Raw genomic sequence first — 8,751 nt, 5'->3', positions numbered from 1 at the left:
CTCCTCTCCTCCTCCCCCTCCCTTCCTCTCACCCCTTCCCCCTCCCCCTCCCTCCCTTCCCCTTCCAATTCTCATTCCTTCCTTCTATCCTCCCTTCTATCCTCCCTCCCACCTTCCCTCCGTCCCCCTTCCCTTCTCCTTCCAATTCTTCTTCCTTCCTTCCTTCCTTCCTTCCTTCCTTCCTTCCTTCCTTCCTTCCTTCCTTCCTTCCTTCCTTCCTTCCTTTGTTTTCCTTCCTTCAACCTTACCTTTTCCTTCCAATTCTCCTTCCTTTCTCCCTTCTTCCCTCCATCCCTCCCTTCCCCTTCAAATTCTCCTGCCTTCCTTCCTTCCTTCCTTCCTTCCTTCCTTCCTTCCTTCCTTCCTTCCTTCCTTCCTTCCTTCCTTCCTTCCTTCCTTCCCTCCCTCCCTCCCTCCCTCCCTCCCTCCCTCCCTCCCTCATTCCCTCGGCCTGTTCTCATGCTTGGCCCCCCAACCCCTTGAACTGTCTGGACCTGTGGACCTCAATTCTGGACACCCCCGGTCTAGTCTTTTTCCGACCTTCCAAGGAACTTCCCACCCAGGACACCCCAAAAATGGCAACCGAGACATGTCTTAGGGTGAAGCCAGGGGTGGGCTTCAAAAATTTTAGCAAGGGGTTCTCTGTCTAGTTGCTGGATGAGCATGGACATGGTGGGCGTGGCCTAGTTGGCCTCCTGCACCACGGTGGGGGGGCATTTTTGCCCTCCCCGGGCTCCTGAGGCTCCGAGCCTCTGAGAGGGCGAAAACGGCCTCCCCAGGCTCCGGAGGCCCGCTGGGGGCCAGAAAGGGGTTCTTTCCTGGCCTTCACAATCTTCCGGTAGGCTTGTTTTTCGCCCTCCCCGAGCGTCAGTGCGCGCCCTGCACTTACCTGCACCCATAACGGGCCGCGTGGGGACTCCAGGGAGGGGTGGAGCAGGGAGGGGGGGCAGCCATTTTGATTGCTCATCTAATCGGTTAAGATTAAAAAAATTGAGCCTGTAATATACCTCTCCACAGGTAATAGTTAACTAATATATTATGGGGATTAGAAAGCATGTCCCAATGCAAATATTCCCTCGTGGGAAAGTCCCCGGAAGAAATTTACGGTTAATACGCCTCTTTGTTCTGCGTTCAAGAGAAATATCTGAGGAATGTCTCAGAATTTCACCATTTGAAGAGTTGACTTGGTCCGGAGAGGAGGACGCAGCTCTGCACCCAAAGGACGTCGGCCAAAGAGGGCTGCCCAGAGTTCCTGTTGCCAGCCGGTTCCTCCATCGTCCACCAAGATGGTCCCCCTTTCTTCCCTCCTTCTTATCCTCGCCTGCCTGTCAGGATCCTTCGGTTATACAGGTGAGGTTTTAAACTCAGGTGGGAGCAGCAGCTCCAGCTGTCTGTGGAGGCTCCTCTGGTCTCCAGAAGCTGGGTCAAATTTGCTGGTCTTTTCATTGGTGTGGCTCTCGATGGGGCTGTTGGATCTTCTGTTCATGGTAGAAGCTTGTTGGTCAAGGAGAAGGTCGAATGCTAAGGCTGTGGGTTGGTTTGCTCACAGGATCCTTCTGAGGTGGCTTCAGCCCAAACCCAGGTAGGAGCCTCCATGAGTAAAGAACACCTGTCCACCATCTCCTTCCTTCCTTCCTTCTTTCCTTCCTTCCTTCCTTCCTTCCTTCCTTCCTTCCTTCCTTCCTTCCTTCCTTCCTTCTTCCTCCCTCCCTCTCTCCCTCCCTCTCCCTCTTCCTTCCTTGCTCCCTTCTCCTTCCCATTCCCTCTTTCTCTCCCTTCCCTCTCCCTTCCTTGCTCTCTCCTCCTTCCCATTCCCTCCCCCCTTTCTCCTTATCTTCCTTCCTTCTTTCCTCCCTCCTTTCGCTCTTCCTTTCTTGCTCTCTCCCCATTCCCTCCCTCCCTATCTTCCTTCCTTCCCTTTTCTTCCTTGCTCCCTCCCTCCCTCCCTTTTCTCCTCCCTCCCCCTTCAACCCCTCCCATTCCCTCCCTCCCTTCCATTCCCTGCTCCCTCCCATTCTCTTCTTCCTTCCCTCCTCCCTCCCATTCCCTCCCTCTCCCCTCCCTATCTTCCTATCTTCCTTTTTTTTTTTTTTTTTTGCTTTAATTTATATGGCGCCCTTCTCCGGAGACTCAGGGCGTCTTACAATCCCTCCCTTCCCCCCTTCCCCTCTTCCTTCCTTGCTCTCTCCCCCTTCCCTCCCTATCTTCCTTCCTTTCTATCTTCCTTCCTTCCCTCCTTCCTTCCCTCCCTTTTCCTTCCTTGCTCCCTTCCTCCTTCCTTTCTCCCTCCCTTCCTTTTCTCCTCCCTCCTTCCCTTCCCTCCTTCCCTCCTCCTTCCCATTCACTCCTCCCTGCTCCCTCCCATTCGCTTCTTCCTTCCCTCCTCCCTCCCATTCCCTCCCTTTCCCCTCCCTATCTTCCTATCTTCCTTCCTCCCTCCCTTGCCCCCTTTCCCTCTTCCTTCCTTGCTCTCTCCCCCTTCCCTCCCTATCTTCCTTCCTTCCTTTCTATCTTCCTTCCCTCCTTCCTTCCCTCCCTTTTCCTTCCTTGCTCCCTTCCTCCTTCCTTTCTCCCTCCCTTCCTTTTCTCCTCCCTCCTTCCCTTCCCTCCTTCCCATTCACTCCTCCCTGCTCCCTCCCATTCTCTTCTTCCTTCCCTCCTCCCTCCCATTCCCTCTCTTCCTCAGCCAGAAGAAACGTATTCAAGACCATCTAAAAACGGAGATGACTTAACTTGGATTTACTTTGTTGCTGGGCCTAAAACGGTCCATGTGGCACTAACCTTACTCTACGAGGCTGGTGTCCCACTCGCCAGGTTCTCTTTTGTCCCCCTTTCTAGATCTTTGGAACAAGGTCTTTGCATTCCCAGCACCTTCTTCCACAGCCACCGTGGTTCTCCAGATCTCCAACCAGCAACCCTTGACCAAGCTGACCGTCTGCTTGAGATACTACACCCTCCTGGCCCGTCAGTACGGCCTCTTCTCTTACGCCACCCGCTCCAGCGACAACGACTTCCTGATCTTCAAGCCCCAAGCCAACGAATATGCCATTTACGTTGGTGGCTCATTGGTAAACTTCAAGGTCGCTCCGAAGGAGAAACCGAGCTGGGACCACATCTGCGTGTCCTGGGACTCCACCAATGGGTTGGTCCAGTTGTGGCTCAACGGAGAACCCCTCCCTCGACAGGGACTGAAAAAGGGTTACACCATCAGCCCCCAGGCCTCCATCGTGTTGGGGCAGGACCAGGACAGCTTCGGAGGGGGCTTTGACGTCAACCAGTCCTTCATGGGGGAGATTTCGGACGTCAACCTGTGGCCCCGGGTGCTGACTCCTATGGATGTTAGGTTGTCTATGAACCACATGGCGGTTTCTGGCTCTCTGATTAACTGGAGGTCCCTAAGTTACACCATCAAGAACGAGGTCTTTGTGGAAGATTTCCTGGGTCCCCAAAATGCTTGCGTCTGAGAAAGGAAGGAAGGAAGGAAGGAAGGAAGGAAAGAAGGAAGGAAGGAAAGAAGGAAAAGAAAGAAAAGAAGGAGAAGAAAGAAAGAAGGAAAGGAAAGAAAGGAAATCAATCAATCAATTCTGGGGGGAAAATCTATATTTCTGCAATGAGATGCAAATTGCTCAAGCGGCTGTTAATGAATTACAGGCATGCTTGAAAAAGAACGTGTGAGCATTATAATGTCTTTATCAATAAAATTAGCTTTTTCTGGTGCCGTGATGGGTTGAATGTTCCTTGTGGAGTCTTCTTATTGGAAAATAAAATCCTAAATGGAGGTCTGGGCTGGGAGGGACCACAATACTACCATGAATCATCTACAGGTAGAACTTTGCAAGCCCTGGCATGAGTCTCTCTGTCTTTTTATTCCTTCTTCCTTTTCTCTCTCTCTTCCTTCCTTCCTTCCTTCCTTCCTTCCTTCCTTCCTTCCCCTACCAATTCTCCTTCCTCCCTCCCTCCCTCCCTCCCTTCTTTTTCCAATTCTCCTTCCTCCCTCCCTTCTTCTCTTTTCCTCCCTCCCTTCCCCTTCCAATTCTCTTTCCTTCCTCCCTCCCTCCTCCTTCCAATTCTCCTCTCTCCCTCCCTTCTTTTTCCAATTCTCCTTCCTTCCTCCCTTCTTCTCTTTTCCTCCCTGTTCCTTCCAATTCTCCTTCCTTCCTCCCTCCCTCCCTTCTCCTAATTCTCCTTCCTTCCTTCCTCCCTCCCCCTTCAAATTCTACTTCTTTCCTTCTTTCCTTCTTTCCTTCTTTCCTTCTTTCCTTCTTTCCTTCTTTCCTTCTTTCCTTCTTTCCTTCTTTCCTTCTTTCCTCCCTCCCTCCCTCTCTCAGCTCACCCTGTTCTCAGACTTGGCCCCCAAAACTCTTGAACTGTCCGTGGTGGGATTCCAGCTTGCCCCCTTCCCTGCCCTTGAACTGAGGGGAACACCTTCCTCAAAGCCACTCACCCCTCTTTATGGAAGGATTTGGGGACAAAATGGCCAGTCTAGGCACAAAGATCTCTGTTTAGGCTTGAACAGCTGAGCGTCCCAAACCCCAAGATGGAAGGCCTTCCAAAGACATGAGCCATCCCTTCTTTCTCCACCCACCGTCTTCTAGACCAGGAGCTTCCAACCTTGGCAAGGCCTATGGACCTCAATTCTGGACACCCCTGGTCTAAGGTTTTTCCGACCTTCCAAGGAACTTCCCACCCAGGACACCCCAAAAATGGCAACTGAGAACACATCCAAGATTGAAGGAAAACTCAACAGGAAGGGCCCTCCAAGCTATTTCGATTGGGCATCTAATCGGTTAATGAAATGAAATAAAAATCGAGCCCCTAAATATATCTCTATACCTGCAATAATTAACTAACACTTTATGTACGGTAGAAAACATGTTGCAATGTAAATACTCTCTCGGGGAAAGTCCAAGGAAAAAACCTTACGGTTAATAGTCCCGTTTGTCCTGAGTTCAAGAGAAGTGTGCAAGCGGCATCCCAGAGTTTCACCATTTGAAGAGGGGATTTGGTCCTGCAAGGAGGACCCGTCTCCAGAACAAGAGTTCCTGCGGCCAACCGGTTCCTCCAGCGTCCACCAAGATGGTCCCCCTTCCTTCCCTTCTTCTTGTCCTCGTCTGCCTGTCAGGATCCTTCGGCCAAAAAGGTGAGGTTTTAAACTCAGGTGGGAGTAGCAGCTCTCACCTGTCCATGGAGGCTCCTCTGGTCTCCAGAAGCTGGGTGAAATTTGCTGGTCTTCTCATTGGGGTGGCTCTCCACGCGGCTGACGGCTCTTCTGTTCATGGTAGAAGCTTGTTGGTCAGGGAGAAGGTCGAATGTTAAGGCTGTGGGTTGGTTTGCTCACAAGATCCTTCTGAGGTGGCTTCAGCCCAAGCCCAAGTAGTATTTCCATGAGTAAGGAGGGATCTGAACTCCTGTCCATCATTTCCTTCCTTCCTTCCTTCTTCCTCCCTCCCTTTCCTTCTTCCTTCCTCTTCCATCCACACGTCATTTCATCTCCTTCCTTCCTTCCCTTTCCATCCACACCTCATCTCATTTATCTCCTTCCTTCCTCCTTCTCTCCCACCCACCCTCCCTTCGTCCATCCCTCCCTCTCCTTCCTTCCTTCCTTCCTCCCTCCCTTTCCTGCCTCCCTTCCTCTTCCATCCACACCTCATTTCATCTCCTTCCTTCCTTCCTTCCTTCCTTCCTTCCTTCCTTCCTTCCTTCCTTCCCTTTCCATCCACACCTCATCTCATTTATCTCCTTCCTTCCTCCTTCTCTCCCTCCCTCCCTCCCTTCCTTTCCTTCTTCCTTCCTTGCTCCCTTCCTTCCTCCTTCTCTCCCACCCACCCTCCCTTCATCCATCCCTCCCTCTCCTTCCTTCCTTCCTTCCTCCCTCCCTTTCCTGCCTCCCTTCCTCTTCCATCCACACCTCATTTCATCTCCTTCCTTCCTTCCTTCCTTCCTTCCTTCCTTCCTTCCTTCCTTCCTTCCTTCCTTCCTTCCCTTTCCATCCACACCTCATCTCATTTATCTCCTTCCTTCCTCCTTCTCTCCCTCCCTCCCTCCCTCCCTTTCCTTCTTCCTTCCTTGCTCCCTTCCTTCCTCCTTCTCTCCCACCCTCCTTTCGTCCATCCCTCCGTCTCCTTCCTTCCTCCCTCCCTCCCTCCCTCTCTCCCTCAGCTTGGCTTGTTCTCACGCTTGGGCCTTAGACCCTAGGAGTTTCCAACGCATGAAACTTTCCCCCTCCCCCCTCATTCCCTGTACTTGAACTGAGTGGAACATCTTCTTCAAGACCTCCTAAAAAAACCCGAGGCCAGTGATTCCAAGATGGAGGAACTTAACTTGGTGGCCTCTCTTGTCTTTATTTTGCGCTGGGCCTAAAACGGGCCATGGGACCTCAACCCTCGCTCTACAAGTCCTCAGGCTGGTGTCCCACTCGCCAGGTTCTCTTTTGTCCCCTTTCTAGATCTCTTGAACAAGGTCTTCGCATTCCCGGCATCCTCTTCCACAGCCGCCGTGGTCCTCCACGTCTCCAACCAGGAACCTTTGACCAAGCTGACCGTCTGCCTGAGATACTACACCCTCTTGACCCGTCCGTACAGCCTCTTCTCTTACGCCACCCGGTCAAGTAGTAATGATTTTCTGATTATCAGGTTCAACCCGGATGAATATTCCGTTTACGTTGGTGGCTCAGTGGTCAAGTTCAAGGTCGCTCCGAAGGAGAAACCGAGCTGGGACCACATCTGCGTGTCCTGGGACTCCACCAATGGGCTGGTCCAGTTCTGGCTCAACGGAGAACCCCTCCCTCGACAGGGACTGAAAAAAGGTTATACCATCAGCCCCGAGGCCTCCATTGTGTTGGGGCAGGACCAGGATAGCTTCGGAGGGGGCTTTAACATCACCCAGTCCTTTGTGGGGGAGATTTCGGACGTCAACCTGTGGCCTCGGGTGTTGAGTCTCACTGGGATTAGAATGGTCAGGCACAACATCGATCCCCGTGATCCTCTGATAAAGTGGAAATCCCTGAGCTACACCATCAAGAACGAGGTCTTTGTGGAGGATTTCCTAGTTCCCCAGGGTGTATGAAAGAAAGAAAGAAAGAAAGGAAGGAAGAAAGAAAGAAAGAAAGAAAGAAAAGAAAGAAAAGAAAAGAAAAGAAAGAAAGGAAAAAAGAAAGAAGGAAAAGAAAGAAAGAAGGAAAGGAAAGAAAGAAAGAATTTTTTTGGGGGGGAAAATCTATATTTCTGCAATGGGATGCAAATTGCTCAAGTAGCTGTTAATGAATTACAGGCATGCTTGAAAAGAATGGGTGAGCATTATAATTTCTCTATCAATAAAATTAGCTTTTTCTGGTGCCGTGATGGGTTGAATGTTCCTTGTGGAGTCTTCTTATTGGAAAATAAAATCCTAAATGGAGGTCTGGGCTGGGGGAGACCACAATACTACTATAAATCATCTACAGATAGAACTGTACAAGCCCTGGCATGAGTCTCTCTGTCTGTTTCTTTTTTCTTCCTCTCTTTTCCTTCCTTCCTTCCTTCCTCTTTTTTCTCTCCTCCTTTCCTTCTTCCCTCCCTCCTTCCTCTTTTCTCTCTCTCCTTCCTTCCTTCCTCCTTCCTCTTTTCTCTCTCTCCTTCCTTCCTTCCTCCTTCCTCTTTTCTCTCCTTCCTTCCTTCCTCTTTTCTCTCTTTCCTCCCTCCCTTCCTTCTTCCTCTTTTCTCTCTCTCCCCTTCCTTCCTTCTTCCTCTTTTCTCTCTCTCCCCTTCCTTCCTTCCCTCCTTCCTTCCTCTTTTCTCTCTTTCCTTCCTTCCTTCCTTCCTCCCTCCCTCTCTCCTCCCTCCCTTCCTCTTTTCTCTCTCTCTCCTTCGTCCCTCCCATTCCCAGCTTTCCCAAAGAGTGGGAAAGGTCTGTCCCCCTGTCGCCCTACTTCAGCATTTGCACCTTAAAAGAAAAAGGCTGGGTATCCCGAAAGTCTGAAATCGGAGCACCCTCTGTTGGCTCGGTTCAGCTATTCTTCCAATAAAAGGATGTTAAAGAAGTATAGGATCCGATTTGTGTCAGTCTTGGTCTTCCACCGTCTTAGAAGAATCTTAGAAGGCATCCAATCTTTTTTCTTTTTGAAAAAAAGTTTTTTGTTTTTATTTTTCATCAACATGTTTAAATGTACAGTCTTTTATCCATCCTCATCCATTGTTCCTTCATCTTCTTCTTTAACTCCCGTTAAGTAATTAATTAATTATTTGTTCGGGTCTGCTCTTTTACCATTTCCTTCTTTTGTTTTCCTACAGCCTTTCCTTTTTCCCTTCCCTTCTTTCTCCTCCTTTCTTTCTTCTTTCCTCCTTCCTCCTCTCCTTTCCTTTCCTACTTCCTTTCCTCTTTCCCCTCTCCTCTCTTCTTCCTCCCATTCTTATCCTCTCTCCTGCTCTTCTTTCCCCTTCCTTCTTCCTCTCCTTTTCCCATTCTTCTTTTCTCTTCTTCTCCCCTCCCAACTCCTCTACTTTCCCCCTCTCTACTCCTCCCTTCTTTTCCATTCCTTTGTTGCTTCCTTTTTTAATTCAATCTGAGACGGTATTAGAGCAGACCCGATTTCTATTTACATACGTCTTCATTTCCAGTTTCATTTTTTTACTTTACTATTATTCCTCTAGTATTCCTGTACATTTTTTAATCAATCCATGTATCATCTGGGTATAACATTTGTGCTATCTCCCATCCAATCTAACTGAAGTCCATCTATGCTGATGTTCTGTCCCCGTCTCACACATGCACACC

General features: G+C 50.0%; 2 protein-coding genes across 2 annotated transcripts; both read left to right on the top strand.

Annotated features, from left to right (window-relative positions):
- The first annotated feature begins 1,034 nt into the window (after positions 1–1,034).
- On the top strand, positions 1,035–3,723 carry LOC117658383 (C-reactive protein-like). Its single transcript, XM_087881215.1, has 2 exons — positions 1,035–1,350; positions 2,839–3,723. Exons 1-2 carry the CDS (start codon positions 1,287–1,289, stop codon positions 3,462–3,464), a joined length of 690 nt encoding a protein of 229 aa, XP_087737341.1. The 5' UTR covers positions 1,035–1,286; the 3' UTR covers positions 3,465–3,723.
- A 1,224-nt stretch (positions 3,724–4,947) lies between these two features.
- Positions 4,948–7,340, top strand: LOC132712552 (C-reactive protein-like). The gene is made up of 2 exons (XM_060694378.2): positions 4,948–5,140; positions 6,446–7,340. Exons 1-2 carry the CDS (start codon positions 5,077–5,079, stop codon positions 7,063–7,065), a joined length of 684 nt encoding a protein of 227 aa, XP_060550361.1. The 5' UTR covers positions 4,948–5,076; the 3' UTR covers positions 7,066–7,340.
- Positions 7,341–8,751: the final 1,411 nt, after the last annotated feature.

The sequence above is a fragment of the Pantherophis guttatus genome, chromosome 18 (assembly GCF_059756535.1).
Source record: "Pantherophis guttatus breed Tessera chromosome 18, ASM5975653v1, whole genome shotgun sequence".
In the NCBI taxonomy this organism is placed as follows: domain Eukaryota; kingdom Metazoa; phylum Chordata; class Lepidosauria; order Squamata; family Colubridae; genus Pantherophis; species Pantherophis guttatus.
This window is presented reverse-complemented; position numbering and strand designations above follow the sequence as displayed.

Bases quoted from the DNA above. Each gene is read 5' to 3' on its own strand.
- LOC117658383 (XM_087881215.1), top strand. From the start codon at position 1,287: ATGGTCCCCCTTTCTTCCCTCCTTCTTATCCTCGCCTGCCTGTCAGGA. The intron at 1,351-2,838 runs GTGAGGTTTTAA...CCCCCTTTCTAG, and splicing joins AGGATCCTTCGGTTATACAG to ATCTTTGGAACAAGGTCTTT.
- LOC132712552 (XM_060694378.2), top strand. From the start codon at position 5,077: ATGGTCCCCCTTCCTTCCCTTCTTCTTGTCCTCGTCTGCCTGTCAGGA. The intron at 5,141-6,445 runs GTGAGGTTTTAA...TCCCCTTTCTAG, and splicing joins AGGATCCTTCGGCCAAAAAG to ATCTCTTGAACAAGGTCTTC.